Here is a 22,227-nt window from a genome sequence, read left to right on the forward strand (position 1 = left end):
AAAAACTTTGTTTACTTGTCAATGTCTCGATTCCGTTGTAAACAAGTTAAAGTGTCCCCAGTGCATTTAGTGGAACAAATACATATAGCATATAGACATTAATGTAATTAAATATAATTAAAAATATATGACAAATGCATAAAATTAAAATATAAAATAAATAAAAAGCGTAGCGAACAATCATAATATTTAATTCTACTTAAAAATATTAGTTTACAATTTAATATATTGTGTTGCCACCTATATTCACATTTTCGCGAATAGTGTGCCAGCGAAGACGCTTAACACCTGTAATTGATTTGAACCTTTCAGTCCCGTAATTTGTATGTGTATACACGCTCCTTATAGTTATAAAGACGCTTAATACCTGTATTACGATAATTATTAAATTATAAAAGTTTTTTATGAAAAATTAGGTTATGTTTATTTTACAAATTTCATTACCAAATACAGTTTTCTAAACGGAAATTAATCATTTACGCGCTTACATACATATATAGTGCTACAAATTGGTGTCTAATATATTCCTTTACGCAATTTAAGCTACATCCCCATACAATCATAAATAAAGGATTTTCCAATAAGAGTGATATTATTTAAAAAAAAAAAAACACACTAATTGTAAAGGAAATTCAAATGTTTTATATTTAATGTTAAGTACAATCGACACAATTAAGTTCTGAATATAACATCATTTAAATGGCCTCCACAACTTCTTTTGTAGGAACAAGTTCGATGATCCCAATTTTCGAGTACTTTTTTCACTAAATCAAGTCGTGTGTCATAAATAGTACGTTCAATATTGACTTCTAAAGCTGAAAAGAGTCTGATTTATTGCTAAATACCAATGACTTCAAATAACCCCACAAGAAATAGTCTAATGCTATTAAATTACAACTTTTTGGAGGCCATTCTATGTCACAATTTCTTGAAATTATCAAATCTCCAAACTTTTCTCGCAATAATTCGGTTGTTGCACATGCTGTATGGCACGTAGCCCCGTGGTATTGGAACCAGATGTTGTCAAGATCAACTTCTTCCAATTACGGCATTTAAAAGTTGGCTATCATCAATCCATACCACTCTCCATTGACAGTAACGGTGTCACCAGCTTAAATTCGAAAGAAGTACGGACCGCTGATTCCACCAGACCAAAAACCACACTAAACTGTCAATTTAGGTAAATGTAATGGTTGTAATTGTTGATTTTCTTCACACCAGAATCGACAGTTTTGTTAGTGGTGCGGTAAACTCAGCTGAAAGTGAGCCTCATCGGAGAAGATGATTTTCTTAAATTAGTTGCAATTGGAAAACGATTATTTTGATAATAAAATTGATTAATTTGTAAACGTTGTTTTTGCATATATATCTCCACGATGAAATTGTAAACATTACTGAATACAATTTAAAAAAATTACAGATCATGACACATTAAAAATGGCCGAAACGACATTTAGAAATCTTATCATCGCTATTGGTAAACCCGATATATATTCAATATTTTAAGTTGTCGTTTATTTGCATTTACACATTTTTGTGCTTGACTACCGAATCAGTTCAGGAAATGCGCAAGTCGTTAACGATACCCAACGAAATTTCCAAAAGGGCTGGCAGACGGTTCAGGGTTAGATGACATGCAAGATCGCCAATATCATATGCAAGGAAGCGGCAGTAAAATACGCAAGCTTTCTACTTACACAGTCTCGAAAAGACTACAGCACGGTTTTTGGCCTAGTCTCAGATCACAACTTGCACTTCGCAGTTCAAGGGATTGGTTGAAATATTAGAATTAGATATCAAGTCTCTATATAATAATAAAATTTGGCAAAAAGCGTTGACGTGCTGCACGACGTAAACTTCCACTCGTATTAATAATGAACCTCCATAGGTCTATGTATGGCATAACAGCCAGCCAGTGTAACCTAACCTAACCTAACTGTTATTTTTGGAACAATCGATTAGGGAATTCGGCAAGCTATAGATTTGATGTTAAATCAGGTGGTTTTTTAGAGATAAATTTTAGTAAAGGCAATTGGAAACGTTCATAAGTAAGTACAAACAAAGTATACATATTTTCTTCTAAATACTTAACGTATGCGTACTTCAAAATTCACAAAACTTTATAGGCAACAAGTATTGTAAATTGACATTTCTGTATACTATAACAACAGATGGTAATAATACACAATAAAACAAAATGGCGACGTGCTACTAAGTTAACCATGACCCCAGCCGGTTTTCATGTATAAAGCAGACAAAAACGTTTTAACTTCGGTACTATCGAAGCTATAATACTCTTCAAAAATACAAAAGATACCTTGTCAAATAAAACAGTTTTCCTTACAAGGCCCTGTGGTTGTCCGATATTGGCGTTTCCGACAAATGACCTACTTCTTGGTGAGAAAAACACGTGTGCAAAATTTCAGGTCGATATACCAAAAATGACGGACTAGTTCGCGTATATAGGTACAGGCAGACAGACGCACATGGCTAAATCGACTTAGTTCGTCGCGCTGGCTTTATGTGGTCTCCGACGTTTCCTTTTGGATGTTACAAACATGGTGGCAAACTTAATATATCCTGTTCAGGGTATAAAAATATTACTGTATAGGCTGATGGCGAAGCCTATTGAAATTGTTCTTCTTGCAATTAACAATGACCTCGTAAACAAAACCTCTCTTAATACCAATTAAACACATCAATTATTAAAAAATGTCCATGGAAATAAATTCATATTTTTCTTTCAAAATCGAATACGTCGCATGACACATAAAATTGTTTAATTTACCAAGCGGTTGCTTCCTGTATTTGCACAAAAGTTGTTTGAAATAAAATATATAGCTTGTAGATGTTGGAATAAATTCATTATTGTACTTAAAATACAAAAGACTACACTTAAAATTTTTATTTCCAATTCGGAACTCTCTATCTATGCAACGTTTTCTAAACATTTCGTTATATTATATCGTAACCCATTACGTTTTTATGGCTTTTGAATTAATTTTTAATACGAAATACTAAAGTTCTCTTCGGGACTTGTTATTAAAAGAAACAAGACCAATTTTTTCCGTAATAAATTCAATATAATGGCTTACCAAAATGTTTTCTTTTTTTGCTTTTGTCCTGCTTACTATTTAAAGCCCAAAAACCCAACATTCGATGTTTAACGTGTGGTTTTAATAGTTTATGAGATATTCGCATATTTATATTACTATAAAAATTCACAGTGGCTTTGGTTTTCGTTACTTTTATTTTCATTTGCATTTTAAATGTCTTTAGTTCCGCTCGTTATGCAGCACAACTAAAAGCATTTCTTACAGGCTCTTTTCACAAGATCGTACACTTTAGTTCTCTTATACATACGATAAGCTTAACGCTCGTATACAATGCTATATTCATTTATATATATTATATATGAGTATTCATATATATAAATATATTTCGTTTCAATATGTATCTTAGCGTATTAACCAAATTGTTTATTTGAAAATATCGGGCACTATATAAAATTCATATACATATGTACATATGTATGTATTCGCATTTTTGTTTGTTATAGTTAATTTTTTCTACATTTTAGCAATTAAAATTTTAACATAAAAATTACATGAGTGACAATAATCATTCTATAGACATTATTACATAAATACACTTATTTTAATAAACATAAAGGGGAGTTTTACTCAATACGTTAAGGTTTACATATTTGTCTTGGATTTAGCTGCAAAGTAATTAGCTGCTTAATTTTTACTATTTTGAATTAGATAAAAATTGAATTTTGTTCAGACCAACTAAGTAATGTTTTATAAAAATTTTGGGTTACATAAATGTATGTATAGCTTTTTGAAAGAGTTTTATATTGCACTTTGTTTTTGAAATTAAAAATTATAATTCTCTAAAATGTGTATAACTTATTTTTAATTTGTTTCTGTTGCTTATTAATCGTTCATTTATAAATATATATTTTTTATGAACTCTTATACTCAATTGCTACGAGTAATGTGTGAACAAAATAATTATAAACGAATTTACTTAATTACTATAGCCGTTTTTTATGCAGTTCTTCGGTTTCTTTGCGTAAATGCTGTAATCAAAATATACATTAGTTATATTTTTAATAAAAATGAATTTTGATCACTTGCAAAAACTCACATAAAACACATCTTGTATTTTGTCCGTTATCAACTTTCGCGCCTCTGGCTCTGGCACTTTACGATCTTTCAGATCCTGTATAAAATCTTGCAAGTCTATAGGTTGACCGATATTCAGCGTCACCTTTTTACCCCACTTCAGTACGTATGGCTCAGTGTTGGGCAGCACTTCATCCATGCCCTCATGCCACATGGGTAGAATAATCGGAATGCGTGGCGATTCGTATATGATACGACCCACACCCCACTTGAGGCGCATCTCCTCCTTGGTCATGTTAACTTTGCCCTCGGGAAAGACATGCACCCAATGGCCGAGCGCACATTTTTGTATACACAAATTGACAGCGTCCTGATAGACACCGCTGCCGCGCACCACTGGTATACACTTTCCTATATTGGGAAACAAATGTAAAATAATTTATTAACTTATATACTTTTAAAATTAATTACGTGATTACACCTACCATACATGAAGAAAGTTGAGTGATATTTATTGGTGAAGCAGATGTCGTGCGCCGCCATCGACCAACGTATCTTAAATGTATTGCATACGAATTTAACGGGAAGCACACCTGTAAAATATTTGTTTTAATTCAGTTAAATTGCATGCACTTAATTATACATATTAATCATAATACTGTACCCCAAAGGCCGGGATCATCGAAGCATGATTGATGATTTGACACTGTGACTAACGGTACACCGGCTGGACGTTTTTCTATCAAATTTATCAGTCTCTCTCTGTTGTACACTACGGTTCGGTTGAGGAAAACTGTAATCAGTAGTAAGACAATTAAATATATTAGTACTTTTGAGGAAATTTTATATTTGTAATTTTTGTAAATAACCATTTTAAAAGTATAAATAATAGTGAAAATAAGTTTATTTTTGGATTCTTGGTATCATAAGCTCGCTAAAACTGCATTCAGATTTTTCACTTCCTAAATTTACCTAAAAAATTAAGGTCAGAATGCAAATAACTTCGTTTGGATTTTCTTTCTGGCAACTTATTAAACCAGTAAATAGTTGGGGAAGGTTCAAGCTATTCGGCTTACTCTGATCTATTACATATGAAACTACGATAAAATCACATCTATTGTAGAAAACTTCTTAATTTATTATAGACTTGTAACTAGCCATGCTCCAGCTTCTTAACAATCCCAATTGTTGGAGTTTTATTCTAATATTTTGATTGGACTTTTCAGGTTAATGATAGTAATAAATACCGCATTAGAATAATATAACACATAGCATAAGAGTATTCAAAGTTATCAGCACAGACAACTTAAAGTTGAAATCAATCATAAAAGCTTCTTTTTTTTTACTCTGAAAAGTACCATCGTTTAAAAAGTTATTTATGTTTATCCACTTGTGAATTTAAAAAAAATCGATATTTTTTTTGTTTATGTATCGGAAGTCTATATTGTATATTGAAAAATACGAGTATTTAATGAAAATTTTAAGTTGATCTGGTATATAGTTTCGGAGTTATCAGCGTATTTGTAAGAACTTTTAACTCAGCATAATCGGCTTCCAAAACTTGAAACGCTTTTTTTCGAAACGCTGTTTTCAGAGCCGGTGAAAAAAATTTTTCCAAACGGCTGGACCGAATGACTTGAAATTTTCACACGACTCTCTTAGATATACTTGTCAGGTAATGTTTGATGGAATACGATTTTTTATAATAATTTCGATTTTTAAGCTGCTCTGAAGTTAAATGGGAGTTTAATATAACACTATTTCCCAAATTTCTCAAAGACTAATCAATTTTGGTGATTTCTTTCGTTAACGATTTCTCGAAAGCAAATCAACCGATTTTGACTCGGTTTGCGTCAAACGGCGTGTTTTTTTGTGTCGAGAGCTAATTAGTTTTCGGTATCGATCGGCCCAGCCGTTTTCAAGATAAATCAAAAAACTACATTCAAAAAGAATTTTTGGTTAAATACCAATAACGATGTGTTTCTTCAAGTTTTAGAACTGATTCGTTTTTGGTATCGATCGGTCAAGTCGTTCGGAAAAAATTCGAAAAAAACGATTTTTCAAAATTTTTCGTTTTCGATATCTCGCAAGTAAATCAACCGATTTCGACCTGGTTTGCGGCAAACGATGTGTTTGTTCAAGGTTTAGAACTGATTAATTTTTGGTATCGATCGGTCAAGTCGTTCGGAAGAAATTTTTGAGATTTCTCGAAATCTATTGGTCCGATTGGGTCCAAACTTACACGAAATTCAAGTGCAATGAAACCCTTTGGAATGCCGTTTAGTTTATTCAAATCGGTTGAGCCGTTTAAAAGTTATAAGAGGTTTACATACATCCACACATACATACAGACATACGGACATCATCATAGAAATGTTCGGGGAAGCTTCCTCGACCCTCAGAACGTCGAGATCTGTTGAGAACTCGATTTTTGCAAAACGGGGTGAAACCAATAACTTCCCGATTTTTAGAAAATTTTCAATTTTCTTAGCGGGAAATTAAAAAAAACGGGGAATCTTGATTCCGAAACTGTTAAAGAAATAACAGTACTAAGACTAAGGTCTGAATAGTTTTCATTCGTTTCTAACGCTGAATCGTGATCAAGAAAGCTTATCCATTGAATTTCAGTAAAATACCAAACATGAATATAAATTTGAATGCTAGGAAGTCAACGGAAAAGTCGTAAGAAGAGTGTGGTATATCATGAGCTTCTAAACCTTGATGAAAATATTAATACTAATCGTTGCAGACAACAAATTATCAATTTGAACCATGCATTGATCGAACAACGACCAGAATGGGCCAGAAGACACGGCAAAGTAATTTTGTTACACGAAAAAGCAACTGCACACAAATCAAAATCGGCTTAGCATAAAATCAAAGTACTTGGCTGGGAGCTGCTACCTCACCCGCCGTATTCACCAGACTTGGCACCTTTCGATTACCATTTGTTTTCATCGATAGAACACGCTTTGGATGAGCAGCACTTCGATTCGTAAGCAAAAGTCGAAAATTAGGTGTCTGATTGATTTGCTTCAAAAGACGAGCATTACTATTGGCAATACTTTGAATACATTTTTTTTAATTTCCCATTTAAAATTAGTATTTAATTTTTACAAAAAGACTTATTGCATACCGGTCTACCTGGTAAATCTATATCTATCGCTATTAGTTTTAGGAGTTCCCTATTTCTACTTATAATGTCACAATAAATATACATAAGGATGTCAATAAAGGAAATTATAGAAGAGCACTTATGCTCAATACGACCACATCTTGAGTTTAAATAAATCTCCAACTTTCGGAAAAAATCGGGTTGGCCTAATAACCAACCAAGTGCTGTACAGTGTAATGACTCTCTTTCTCTCTCCATCTCTTGACATAAATTCTAAGCAAACACAATAGAAAAAAGAACGCCCTCTAAAAACATAGATCTGAGTTAGAGACCTGTTGTAGCTTTAGTAAATGCATTTATAAGCAAATAAAATAGCTGACTGCCGCAATTCAATTTACAATCTGTGATTTACTTGAATTTACATGAACTGATAATTAAATTTTCAACGAATGCATTGAGCAAAGTACTAAACCGATTTACATGGATTTGCTTAAATCAAAGTGCAAATACAATCTACCAATTAAGAATCGAAGGGCGCGTGACACGCTTTGCATATTGGGGAAACCTTACATATGTACAAACACACCTAGCAAGGTTCACACAGAGGTCGCTTTCTCTACTTTAGTAATTTATAGTCGGTATCTGAATTATCTAACAAGATCGCGATAGGTTACGATAGGTCATGAGCAGTGTTTGCTAAGCAAAATTTTACTGTTTACACGTATTAGTTTTAAGTCCCCGGCGAGTCTAGACTTACTTTATAATGTTTTTTTTTTCAATTTAAATTATTCCTCTAACTTTACTAAATCAACTTATTTTAGTTTTATTTGCTTTTAGTTTCACGATGAGGTTACGATTCGAATCCATTACCTCTTTTGTGGTTGTCAGGCACTTAACATTTAAAACAAAAATAAAGTTGTTGTAATTAAGCGCTATGAACGTTGCCATCTAACGGAATTTCCAGTAATCGAACAGTTTCGAAAGAATTTAGCAGGAGGGCAGATAAGTTCGACAAACAATAAAAAAAAAGTTGTTAGGTATGTCGGTACCAAAACTCTAACAACATCCATCGCGGTGCAACTCGAGCTCCATATCCAAATAGTAATGATGCTCCAATATTTCGTCGATAGTGGTACTAGCAGCGAGGTCTTCTAATTAAGCATTTTTTCATCTCGACCTTGTTTAAGCACAACTTTTTTTAGAGAGCCAGTTTTTGAGTTTAGGAAGAAGAATATGGTCGCTAGAGGCCAAACCTGGCAAATACTATATTTTTTCTGTTAATACGTAACTATATGAAATAAAGTTTAGTAAAATTAATCCGTTATTTTGCCAATAGTTGGCTTTAGTATCTCGCGTCGTCTAAATACGGCCTGGTGACGCTATATGCCGTTTAAAAGATAAGACTATTAAGTTTAGATATGCACCATTTTGTTCATTAATTTTTGTTATTTTGATGGTAATTTCATAACCCCGTTCGCATAAAAACACTCGTCCCTATTGACAAAAAACTAAGCAGTCGATTTTCACAAGCTTCTTCAAAGGAACTGGTCGTAATCACTTGGTTCGAAGACCGGACTACAAGATGGATGCACAAGAACCTCCCAACCAACTTCTCGAAGCTTCTGGCATGCCACTATCAATGTGTCTGGCCTGGCGTTTTCTATTGAAACACAATTCCTCCCCTATTTACCAAAGCTTGCTACTTCTGGGCGATTGCTTCCTTCAGACGGTCCAATACTTGACAGCACTTGTCCGAATTAAGGCTATGGTCTTAGAGCCGCAGCTCATAGTATATGAGTCCCTGCCAATCCCAAAAATAGTATAACATTTCTGACCATCAATTCTGGTTTGGCCACCGTTTGCGCCGGCTCCCCACGATTCGAACACGACTTGACGTTGCCGTAAGTGGCCTACTTTTCGTCACCAGTAACCAACCGCTTCAGAAATGGATCGATTTGGTTGCGATTGAGCAGCAAAACTGTTTGAGATGTTTTTTTTAGTGCAAAATCCCATCTTTCTAATGCCATATATCGTAACCCGTAATACAACGCGAGATACGAATCACTAAAGTCAGCTATTTGGAAAATAATGGATTTCTTTTTATTGAAAAAAAAGAATTGAAAAATCGTTATCACTAAATTAAAATAAATAAATAATGACTGCACATTGTTGATGAAATAAACAAAGGCGAAAATTGCGCGCAAATGTGAGCCAGGGGCAGACGCTTTGAAAATATGCAAAAATAATACGATTAACATTGACCACGTTACCAAAGTAGTATACGTATTAATATAAATAAATTAATATATGTGACCATATGTTTTGCAAATTTTGTTTGCTCGGCTGCATTAGCGATTTTTTATGCTGATAATGCCGATATTGGCTCAAGTTCGAGCTGCAGCGTCCATATTAATGGCACAGCGTCTTCACAAAAGCATAAGAAATAATCTATAACAATAATAAATATAAGAAAAAGAAGCAACAAGTTCAAGAGCCCCATAAATAAATATGTACATATACATACATATGTATATTCCATCTGCACCACGATTTTTGTTGGGTTAGGTTATACGATGACGCAACACATAATGTCAACGAATACTTTAACAAAGGCTGAAATTTCGCCAAACAACAATTATTAACGTAAACAAAAATAAAAATAACAAGAAAGATAAGTTAAATTTGGTTACACCGAAGCTATAATACCCTTCACAGGTGTATTTCATATAACATTAGATGGTATAAAAAGATCTTGATCTACACCTTGCTCTCTTTATCGGTCAGTTCATATGGAGGCTATTGCTATTGTAATCCGACCTGTACAATTTCTACTGTAGATTGTACCGCTGCCTTGGCTAATGAGTCATGCCAAATTTCGTGTAGATATCTCGTCGAATAATTTATTCCATACAAAGACTGGCCTTAGATCGATCATTTTGTATGACAGCTATACACAATAGTGGTCCGATGTGAACATTTTTTTTTCGGAAATAGTACCGTTGTCTTGGATAACGATCCATAGCCAATTTCGTGTAGATATCTCGTCAAATAAAAATATTTTTCATAAAATAACTTAATTTAGATCGGTCCTTAGAGAGAGAACAACGTGAGGGACTAGTTCGCGTATATACAGACAGACGGACGGACGAACAGATGGACCGACGGACATAGATCAACTAAGTCAACTCAGCTCATCATGCTTTATATAATATTTTATATAATATTTTATATTTTATAGTAAGATATAGATATAGCTGACGTTTTCTTCTGGTTGTTGCAAACTGCGTGCCGTTATACCCTGTTCAGGGTATATAATAAATATGAGAATTTATAAAAACAAGCGTAAAAAAGCTAAACTAAAACATGTCTGAACAACCTCAAAAGCATCTCGTCACCACAAGCCGGTAAACAACAACAACAACAAAAGTTGCAATGAATGACACAAACAAATTGAGAGCGACGGCGTGCAGTTGCACCGATTAGCAGACACGGTGATGCCCCCTTACATAAAACACATACATATGTACATATACAAACTCGCCAGTCAGTTCGAATCAGCTTTGTTTGCTATGTGTGCATCAATAATTACTACAACAATAGCAAATATAGCAGGAAATAGATAGGCGAACTAGTGCATAAAAATAGCACACTAAATTTTTTCTAATTGATGAGAGATCTTTTTTGTTATAAATCTAAATTAGAAGTATTAAAGGTTAAAATATACGAGTATATATATGTACAAAGATATATGTAAATATATGTACATATGTATATACATATGTATAAACACGTGACAACAAAATATAATGTTCACTTGTTTCAATAAATATTTGCAAAAAAAAATAGCTCCCAGTAGATAGAGAAAAATATTTATATCTTTGTATATGCTTTCAAGTCGCTTGTTTATCTAAAGAAAGGCATAACTAAAAAATTAAAAAAAAAATAAAACAATTTTTGGGTATACATACATATTATATTAAAATTTATGAAAACATGAAAATTATTATAACGGTACATTGAAAATCATTGTTCCGATTCTTTACTATATATGTTAAAAAATGTTAGTAGTTATATTTTAACATTTTTCCAATTTTTACACTTCTCGAGTTATATCATTCTTCTGGTAAAAAACCGACGCTGACATCTAATGTGTTGAGCATTTTCAATGTAGCCATTTTAGCAGGTGCTTGCATAAAATAGCTCATTTCCATATAGTTTTTTTCCATTTCTATACAAAGTTCAGTAAATGTAATTAAATCCGGCCAACTTAACGTTAGCTATTCATAAGAATAATTTGATGATACTAGTTTTCTTCGATTTTCTCAAGCTTTGTTTTAATTTTTCGATGATTTTTTTTTTTCAATTTACACTAATTGAAGGTTGAACTTCTGTTTATAAACGATTTTATGTAATTGGTTCATAAGGTAAAAATTAGCGAATATTAATATATAGCCTTTTTAACAAAAAAAACAAAAAAAAACTAAAAAACGGATACTTAGGCTGGACCGAAGTTTAAATACCGATCACAGGTTCAAGTTTGTTTGGTAGCTATATGCTATAGTGGTCTGATATCGGCGGTTCCAACATATGAGCTGCTTCTTGAGGATAAAAAGACATGCTCAAAATTTCAGAACGAAATCTCGAAAACCAAGTTGGCGTATAAAAACAGGGACAGATTGCCGATATGACTAAATCATGTATAGGCTTGAGTGCAAGATATTTGTCTTCTTCGATACCCTATATAATAATATATATAAGCTATGATAGCTTAGTAACAACTAATACGAATGTAAATAAAATAAAAAGTGAGGTGAAAAAAGTAAATCACCAATACAAAAGTATTACCTATGGTGCCTTGATCCTAACTTAGGTGCCCTGTTTGAAGAAACATAATGCTCCAAAGACAGTTATAATACAATTTTATAGAAAACTGATGACACGTGTCGCATTCGCGAGACTTTAATCAGTGTGAAAGAAACCTATATCTTGATTTCTTATTTCATTTGCAGGACTTCTAGGGACGTTGTCAAGCCTCGAAATATATTTTTGTCGTGAAAAAAGAGTTTAACCTCAAAGCATCACAAACAAATTTTGATAAAATAAAGAATACAATACATACAAATCTAGGCATTTATATACATAAATATACATACATATATAGAACACTTATATAAAAATTATAAAAAACGTTATCTTTGTTGTAAAAATTTTGTTTCCGTTCTCTAGGCACGTTGCTCTACGCGATACACAGAGCGACAGCTGCACAACTCTAATGCGTACTAAGCGAACGCACCTGCCTTTGTGAAAGCGCACAAAGCGCATACGATTGCAAGTGCAATGACTTTGCTCGTACACTTGTAGCGACACTTCGTTCAGTGCACTGCTTAAATTTTACTCTAAAAATACATTTATAACAACGCATACTTATTTACTTATCAAACTAATGCGATTACTCATATCGCTTTAATTTATGAACTCACTTCACTGGTTTTAGGTGATAAATATGCACCATTGAAAGTGGAATGTCAAATAACAAAAACAAAGCAGAATAATTGTTTTAGCTATATTTTTATTTTTTTATTATTAACTGATAAAGTTTATAAAAAGTAGTTAAAATCGAATCGTCATAAGAAAATACGCATAATCCCCGAACATCTAGATCAATCTGATAAATATACGGTTTGTATGCGTATTATTGTAAGACACCCTCTGAAAACAGCGCGAAAATAAGAAAAATTGCAGGCAGGCCATAGATCAAGCATTTATATTGATATCACAATAAAATTTGAATGATGTACTATTTGACACCAGTAAAATCGGCGAATAAGCACATCAACCTTTCCAAGTAACGACCATACTAATTTTGGCCCTAAAAATTCAATCGCAAATTGTAGCGATGCTTTTGATGGTAGCACTGGCTAAAACGAATGGCGTAATACGAGTCAAACCACCACCCATTGCAGACACAGAGCTCGAGTTGCCTCGCGAATCTAGAGTGACCCTCGCGCAACTTCGTTCTGGATACTGTAGCAGGTTAAACTCCTACCTATCCAGAATAGACCCTGACATACCAAACACATGTCCTGCATGCAATGAGTCTCCGCATGACACTAACCACCTCTTTGCATGCCCAACAAACCCCACTCATCTAACACCCCTTTCCCTATGGTCCGACCCCGTCGAAACAGCTCGTTTCCTGGGCCTTCCGTTAGATGACCTCGACGACAACGAATCTAGAATTTATCACCCAAACGGGGATTAGATAATCGTTATAACAACAACAACAACATGGTAGCACTGGCCTACAGTAGTTTGGTTGTCCTAGATATAGCATAAGAGCGATTTTGAATATATTTATGCTTACAAATCATGACATTTTCAAAGATTTTGTAAGATATGCTCTCGTTTATTTTTAAATCTTTACTTTCATTTTACGTTACAAAATTCAAAAAACATGACGTTAAATTTCTTCATCATATAAGTAACCATAGAAGAATTTTCGACTATCAACACAAAACATTTCCAATCATCAATTTCCAGAACAGTCACAACATTGATAAAATCTATATCATCATTAATTGTCATATTTGAGGACCACCAGAGAGTCCACCTTTTAGCTTTTCCAGACCAAACTTCTGAAGTTTTCTACAAATGTAATTAAAACAATATACTTCCACATCCAACGCTTTGACAAATTTGCTTTATCATTCCTAAATTGAACACGTATAAAATCCCTAAGTTCAGTTTGAAAATAACTTTGACGTAGAATTTTCACTTCACCTTTCGCTTCCACTGATAGATTGTACCGATTTTTGGGAATTTGGCGACATCATTGCTGTTGAGCGCATACGAATTAATTTTGAAATGCAAGTAGAGATTTTTATTGAGTGAAACAGGTCATGTTGTAGACTGTAATTTTAGCTATATGCAAGTTTGATATTTATTAAATAATTTTAAATTTGATATTATTCAAAGAGCCTGAGAGTGGGCATCACGTATATGTGTGAAAAAGGTGCACAGAACTCTAATCATGACTGGAAAAATAAATTGTATTGCTAAAAAGCCTATAATTGTTTAAAATATAAGAAATGCAAAAATCTTGAAAAACAAGAGCACATTCCATGTTTTCAAGAATAAATTCGTAATCTGGACACTTGAAACCATTTAAATTTACTAAGTTTGTTTAAGAGCTGTGTAATCTAGGCTAAATTTTATGAAGATATTTTGTCAAATGGAAAATTTTTTTTTTTTTATAAGAACTTGATTTTCAATAGTCACTTGGTATGAAAGCTATAGCACTTTATATCGGCGGCTCGGACAAACAAGCAGCTTATCTTGCCCTTTCGTTTACAATATTTGTTAATAAATGAAATTCATTGTACTCTAATCACGCAATTGATTTCTTATGCTGAATTTTGAAGGCACTTGAGCTTATAAAACAAGAAATCAAGGTTATAAAATTAAACAACTTAAAAGAGTGATATATTATCGTTTCTACACATTCAAAATGGTAACTTCGTATAAGTTTAGTCAGCATCAACACCAATTTAAAGTATGCCTTGATTTTTTTAGGCAGAATCTACCTAGTACCTCCTTCGAGAGATTAAAGTTCCTAAGTAAATGGATCACTTTCTATTACTATCTTAATTTCAAATTTTATGAAGTTGGTTTCGTCTTTTAGCATATCCAATCACAAGAAGATAATTTTTTTCATAATTTTTGTTACTAAATAATCATATCAGCCACACGCCAGTAACTATATAAATAAAACCGAGAGCTGATAGCAAATCATTTGAGATAGTGACGTTTACATAGCTTTGCTACTCAATTTTACGTTCATAGATTGTAAATAAAGCGATTGACGCAAATTCATTATCAAGAATATGTGTACACTCTAAAGCAGTTAGCATCAGATTTTAAACAATGTACCTATGTATAATGTCATGGCCTAGTTATTTTTTACTATTTCATTAGAGCTGATCGTAAAGTCATAGAGAGATCCAGTAGTTGGGATTGTACTATATTATAATAATTTTGAGATAAAGAGTGGGTGAAGTGAAAATTTTTTTGCTAATTGTATTTTTAGCTGTTTTTGAATTTAAATGAAAAATTACCTTTCGATGTTTATAAATAATAGAGGAAAATAAATTCGAAATTGTTGCTTGCATTTGTTTTAGTTGTTGAGTTAGACAAATTAAATTGTAAAACTAGTACTGCTAACAATTGACACTATCTGAGGACGAATCCAGGTTAAGTTCGATTTACAGCAGGATATTGTAACATATCCGAAATTATCTCATAACATTTTGTATAGCAATTCGTACTTGAGCTGAGTGCGGGAGCCCTATTCTCATTCTACTAAATCGACATTATATTTATAGTACTAGGGGCATAAATACAGGTTGGTTGAAAAGTTTCTGTTCTTGCCAAGAAATAGCACAACCAGCTCCAAATTTTTTTTTCTCAAGTTGGTACATTGTGAGAACACATCCAAAGTTACAAGTCAATCTGCCAATTAATTCTTTCTTTACAAGCCAATTGAAGTTGACGTGACAGAGTATATTTTTTTTAAATGGAAAAAATTAAATATCGCGCAGTGATTAGACTATTTGTTTTGAAAAGTTTAAAAGCAAGGGAATTTTATGAACACTTATTAGAAATGTATAAGGAGTCCTTACCTTCAAAACGCACCGTAGAATTTGGGCTGGTGAATTTAAACATGGTCGTACTACGCTTGAAGACGATCCACGCGATCGACGATCCATAACTATGGATGAGACTTGGATCTACCACCATGATCGCAAATTGAAACAAGAACGTTTACAGTGGACTAAAGCTGGTTGTTCAGCTCCAAAGCAGATGAAGTCATAACGATTAGTAAATAAGTTCATGGAATTAATTTTTTGGGATGCAAAAGGAATTTTGTTGTTTGATTATCTGCAGAAAGGTAAAACAATCAACTCTGATTATTATTGCAGCCTTTTGGATCAGCTGGAGGAAACAATTCGTGAGAAAAGACCTGGTTTGCTGCATAAAAAGTAATTTTATATCAAGACAATGCACCTGCTCACAAAGGTGTTTTAACAATGACAAAATTCAACGAATTAAAGTACGAATTGCTTGAGCATCCACCGTATTCACCAGATTTAGCTCCCAGCGACTACTACCTCTTCAGAAAGCTGAAACAATTATTTCGTGGAAAGCGTTTTTCGTCGAATGAAGCAGCTGTAGACAAGTATTTTGCAGAGCTTCCGAAAAGTCATTATAGGGATGGCATAAAAATATTGGAGAATCATTGGAATAAGTGTATGTATGTAAGGAGATTATATTGAATAAAAATATATATTTCGCACCAAAACCAATATTTTTTCATTTCGAACGCAGAATTTTTCCAACTAACCTGTATATCACAATTTGTTGCTCGAATCAACATTTCCTTGCTTTTAAGACTGACTTTTGATTTTTGATACCTTGAACAGGGTACATTAAGTTTGCCACGAAGTTTTTGACACTTAGAAGGAAACTTTCGTTGTAGATTACGTGAGTACCTGCCGGCGACGGCCTTACCTCACGGTGTTCCAAAACACAACGTATCAATACAATGCGTTGATAAGCGCCCCAAACAATACGAGCGTTTTGCAAGTATTTATTTGGATACCAGTGGTAGTGTGTCTGGGTCCACACTACCATCTTGATGTGATTCGAGGCCGACCTAAAACCTCTTCCGTTTTCGGGTATGGAACCCAGTTGCTTGTGCAACTTCTTTTTTCGAACTGAAAATTCAGTTCTTCCAGCATTTAGGTTTAAACCACAGCCACCACGATACTCCCCAAAGGGCCGAGCCCAATGAGCAGATTGAACAGAAGTCCAAGGGCTTTCTGTTCCCCGTGGTACCGGAAAGTCTCCGGTCAGACTGCGTAGCCTAAACTACTGCCAGTTGAGCTCCTCATTACTCAAATGACTGGCGACATTTGTCACTTGAACTTCAAATGTCTTTTTATTCGCTTTTTTCATTTAAAGTGTTTCTAATATCAGTTCAAGCTGAGTATTATAGCACTATTCCGAAACATACTATGCTGATATTACTGAGCAAGGTATATAATAACAGTTATAGTGCATATTGGCTTTTAGTCGCCTTTTACGACAGGCATGCCTTGCCGCGGGCATATTCTATCCCCTGCCCGCAGGGGTAACTTAGAAGGAAACGTCGGAGACCTTACAAAATATATATATATAAAAGTGACCAGCGTGAGGACTTGTGAGACATGTCCGTCCATGATTTGTCGAAACCGCCGACATCGGATCACTGTAGCATATAGCTGTCATACAAACTGAACGGTCAAAATCATGTCCTTGTATGGAAAACTTTTTTATTTGTCGAGGTATCGTCACGAAATTTGGCATGGATTAGTGTTTAAGACAATGGTACAATCTCCGAAGAAATTATTCAGATCAACCTCTATAGCATATAGCTGTCATACAAAATGACCGATCAATATCAAATGCGTGTATGGTTCGATCCAAGCGAAGTTCAAGTTTTTGCTTGTTTGAATTTAAAATGGTTCAATTTGTAGCATTATAGGTTTTTTACGTACATATAGTCTGAATACGGCTTTTATTGATTTTGAACGAAGACAAATATTTGGATAACGATTTCTATACTTTGTCAATAAGTTAATCCGGACGTAAGCTTTATAAAAAAATGAATTAACTATTTTTTTGTCTGGTTCTACTTATCAAACGTAAATACTGAAGTCGAATTATCTGAAAAATGTTTCAATGTTGATAAGATATACAAATCACGGAATAATTTCGTATGCTTTGTTGACTTTATTTAATTTGTTGATTAAGAGTCTTAAACTTTGTATTTTAGAAGAATATTTTGCGTAAGAAAAAATGCAAAAAAAAGTATTTTGAGGACAAAATGTGAGATTTTCACACACGTTTTCTCTTATTTAACTATAAAAAAACTTAAGTTTCGACACCACCCCACACGTGCCAATGGATAAAATTATATAAAGATTATAAATTACTATCATCGATACTTACCCAGTACAAATTTAGCAAACAATCCCACCGCTGTAATAGCAATTTGACTAGCAATATACCAAAGTCCCGAAGGACACCGTAAACGCTGGAATATCCACTCTATATTGTAGCCCATAGCGAGTTGCTGCGGCTGGGGTTGTTGTTGAGGCTGGACGTGAAACTGGCGGAAAACAAAAACGATGATGAAGTCGAAATTTTGTGTTGTGTTTTTGTTGTTGTAATTAATGGATGTCGGTGGATATTGAAAAGAATATATATATAACACAAGAGAATTAGCAGCTGGTAAATTAATGATTATTCGTTGTTATCTTATATATTATTTTAAATTTAGGTACTTATTTTCGCTGTCATCTAAACTAGCATATACTTTTATACCAAGAATATTTGCATAACAATATTTCGCTTTGAAATTCACTTTTTTGCTTCGCCGGATCAGTTGCATAAACAAAAGTGCGAAAAAGTGCGTGTTGCACGATAAAAACGCGGGCGAGTGCTTAAAATAGTTTATATATTTTTCTACGAGCAAATTTTTTTTGTTCTTTTTTATTTTGTTTGTTTTGTCTGGCAATTTCACTAAGAATTTGTTGTCACTGAAGGCAGAATTTTCATTGATATTTTGATTTAGTTTAGTTCACATTTTTTACAACTGCGTACGCAGTTGAGAGATTTCTTAAACTGAACTGTCTTATAATTTTTACAAGGATTGTAATGGAATGGATGTCAAAATTCAGAAAAAACGTTAACTTCAGATGGCGAAGCTAGTATACCCTTCACAAATATTTAAAAAAGTTTTCGTACAAGATTTTGATCGATGAGTTTGTATGACAATTATAAGTTACAATGGTGCGATATAAACAATTATTTCGGTGATTGTACGGTGGCCTTGGACAATACGCTTTCCTGAATTTCGTGAAGATATCTTGTCAAATAAAAAAGATCATCATTCAAAGACATACGTTTAATCTTTACTTAGGTATATATATATATACTTTATAGAGTCTAAAACATTCCCTTTTGAGTGTTACAAACAACGTGGTAAATTTCAGGGTATAATAACGTGCCTATGCTTAAAAATAAGTAAACATATATATTTAACAATGCTGACTGCTAGACTGCTATTGCAAAGCACGCCTCATGCATATGCTAATAATGTAAAGAAAAGTGGGCTCATCCTATTTACATATTTACCTCATAAAATCAGGAAAAATAATTTTCATACTTTTTATTTATAAGTAATAATGAATATTTTTTATATATTTATGTATGTATATAAAACTCAAAGTTTTAGCGCAAAACTTAACATTCTTTTCTTCTTCAATAAAAAAAATTTTTAATGGAAGCTGCGTCCCCTGCCACCCTAACCGGAGTTCATGAGAGAAGTTGTAAAATGATATGAGTGCCCGAAGCATCGAAGCGCGTCGTACATACGCTTACATACTTTTACGTAGTTCCTACTATCATTGTGCCATGTGGCAACGAAGCACCGTCACACATATATTTCTGTTACTTATACGCCACCAGTGCCACAAGAACATAGAATATATAAGCATTTATAGTATCTACTCTGGTTTGCAATAACAACAAGTGAAATACTACTGTCGCGAAAAGCGTGGGTTTTTCTTGTGTTTAGAGACGAATATGCTAAGCATATGTACCATACAATATATCAGTTTGTTTCTGCATTCTTTACGTGATTGTTTTAATGAATTTAACAACATTTTAATTAATATTATTTACCGTTGTTAAGTGGCAAAAGCATGCAACATCTTAAACATTTCTTAACTATGTGCATAAATTGATTGAATTAATTTCGGTAGCTCTCCTGTTGCTTCAATGTTGTCGCCAGTTCGTTGTCGTGGACGTTGTTCTTGTTGTTGAAAATACGCGACGCTTTTCATAACTAAATATAGCACCGCATATTTTCAAAAATTTATAGAAGTAAATATACACTTTTAATATTTTCTATTTATGTATGCAGTATAAGGACTTTTATTGTGATTTTCTCTTTGTTTCAACACAAATTTCTAATATCTAATGGCAATTTCACTCCACTTTCTCTAACAACAACCTTAAACCAACTGTAAAAACTACTTTGTTTTATAAAATCTTTTGTTTACTTCACTTCGCAAATAAGGAGATTGTTCGCGCACGAGACTACGGGTGTGTTTGTTTTTGCGCACGTCCAAACGGTGGGAATTTGCAACAGTGACTGTTAGTCCACAATCAGCAAAACATACAGCGAGCACTAAAAATCTAATAGAGTAAGCTAAGAAACTCTGAAAAGAGCGAACTAGTATTGTGTGCGGTGATGGTGCTCATCAAGCTGTTAATAGCCGTCGAACGAATGCACACACATATTCCACATTATTCAACCGCTCACAGTATTCCGATATAAATGGGGGGTAAGAACGTTGAACTACCCTAAAATTACTCGTCATCGTCTCGCCGGCAATGGCACGCTTGGCAAAGTACTACAAACTAAACGTGTTGACACTTCTTCCTCCAATTTGCTTTTATTTTGAACGTTGCGTGAGCATAGACAATGATCTCTAAAGCTAAAGTGAAGGTAAATATAATAGCGCCGGAAAAACACGTGTTCATTTGTGGTTCAATTTATTTAATTATTACTCATATTTAATAACTCAAGAATTAAAGGAAATTTTTTTTCAAAAAATTATCACATGATAAGTAAATGCAAAGAAATTCAATATTACTACTAAATATAAAAGCCGTTTTTTTTTTGAATATATATGGGAAATAGCAAAACTTATCACTGAAATTTGATATTTTAAATATCTTTTAGCTAATTTGTTTTTTTTTTGTAAGACAATTTTTATGAATGGGGGTTTCGATTAAAACCTGGCATACATATACAATATATGCGTTGTAATTTTAAAAATGTAATAGTAATAAAAAATTTGTGCAAACTTAACTAGTTTCCCGACGAAAATATACCTTTACAAATCCAAATATGAATATGTTTATAATCAATGACATTATATTGAAAGAAATACGTCCATCCATTCTTACACAAATTTTTCACTGTTTTCAATTTAGGTTTTGGACAACCATGGAACATAAACATGTAAACTAAATTTTGTGGCATGATCAAATAAACTACATATGAATGTGACACATGTTTGCCCAAACTTTTATATTTGAAATTCTCCTACTAAATAACATATAATCTCTATGGCATTCAGAGTCTAGCCTTGTTTAAAAGCAATTCAAGTGCCGCGATTTTGTTTAGTGATTGCGTTCGTCTTTTTAATAGTACCAAGGGAACTCATCGACGTGAAACGCACTGCCAGTATTCAATGTCGGAATACACCATAAGTGTTCTTAAAGCAGTGTCCGTGGGCTCAAGGTAATTGATTGAATCGATTTCGACAACGAACCCTCAAGCCATTGCTTGCAAGTAGCAGATTTCTACTCACCCGTTTCGAGGAAGTTGGATATCCGGCAGTGCAAGGTTTCTGTATGCGCGCCATAGCAATGCAACTCCCACGGTTTAGGAGTCGCATTCGGCCACACAAATTTAATCCAACCACAGACAACAACATTATTATTGATATGTACCGCGTTTTCTAACACCAAACTCTGCTAATAATACTATAAGGCAAAATGTTTCCAATATATCCACACCAAACCACCAAAGTGCCCAATGCGATTATAGGCAATGGTTAACACAGGTTCTTCAAATGTCTCCTGTTTTAGCGCATGCCTTAATTTTGCGAAAGCTAATTAAAATTATTTATTATTTAAGCGCTTTTGACATTTGCTTTTATGTTTTCCCTTTATGCTTTAGATATTCGTAAATATTTACTTTTTCATTGTGAATTATTTGTGAACGGATGAATTGCGCGGTGAATAGTTATGCGACAAAATCGCACAATAATTAATTAACAATTTTAAACTGAAATAATAGCTAAT

The 22,227-nt window shown here is 33.5% G+C and overlaps 1 protein-coding gene and 1 long non-coding RNA gene across 8 annotated transcripts; one reads left to right on the top strand and one right to left on the bottom strand.

Moving 5' to 3' along the window:
• Positions 1-21: 21 nt before the first annotated feature.
• On the top strand, positions 22-7,394 carry LOC118681002 (uncharacterized). The gene is made up of 3 exons (XR_004976632.2): positions 22-103; positions 6,759-6,826; positions 6,880-7,394. It is a non-coding gene; the product is annotated as an uncharacterized lncRNA (long non-coding RNA).
• Taz (tafazzin, phospholipid-lysophospholipid transacylase) lies at positions 3,232-22,063 on the bottom strand. 7 transcript variants are annotated; one of them, XM_036363240.2, is made up of 6 exons: positions 21,732-22,063; positions 18,295-18,442; positions 4,795-4,923; positions 4,616-4,723; positions 4,153-4,541; positions 3,232-4,084 (listed from the first exon to the last, which is right to left on the bottom strand). In XM_036363240.2, the coding sequence occupies exons 1-6, from the start codon at positions 21,855-21,857 to the stop codon at positions 4,040-4,042; spliced, it is 945 nt and encodes a 314-aa protein (XP_036219133.1). In that variant the 5' UTR covers positions 21,858-22,063; the 3' UTR covers positions 3,232-4,039. The 7 variants fall into 7 exon arrangements, with proteins under 7 accessions (XP_036219133.1, XP_014095580.2, XP_036219136.1 ...); XM_014240105.3 differs by having other exon boundaries at positions 18,295-18,454; XM_036363243.2 differs by lacking the exon at positions 21,732-22,063 and adding an exon at positions 20,032-20,504.
• Positions 22,064-22,227: the final 164 nt, after the last annotated feature.

The sequence above is a fragment of the Bactrocera oleae genome, chromosome 4 (assembly GCF_042242935.1).
Source record: "Bactrocera oleae isolate idBacOlea1 chromosome 4, idBacOlea1, whole genome shotgun sequence".
NCBI classification, from domain to species: domain Eukaryota; kingdom Metazoa; phylum Arthropoda; class Insecta; order Diptera; family Tephritidae; genus Bactrocera; species Bactrocera oleae.

Bases quoted from the DNA above. Each gene is read 5' to 3' on its own strand.
- Taz (XM_014240105.3), bottom strand. From the start codon at position 21,857: ATGTTGTTGTCTGTGGTTGGATTAAATTTGTGTGGCCGAATGCGACTC. The intron at 18,455-21,731 runs GTGAGTAGAAAT...GTTTTCCGCCAG, and splicing joins ATCCAACTTCCTCGAAACGG to TTTCACGTCCAGCCTCAACA. The intron at 4,924-18,294 runs GTAAGTATCGAT...TACTGATTACAG, and splicing joins GTTTGCTAAATTTGTACTGG to TTTTCCTCAACCGAACCGTA.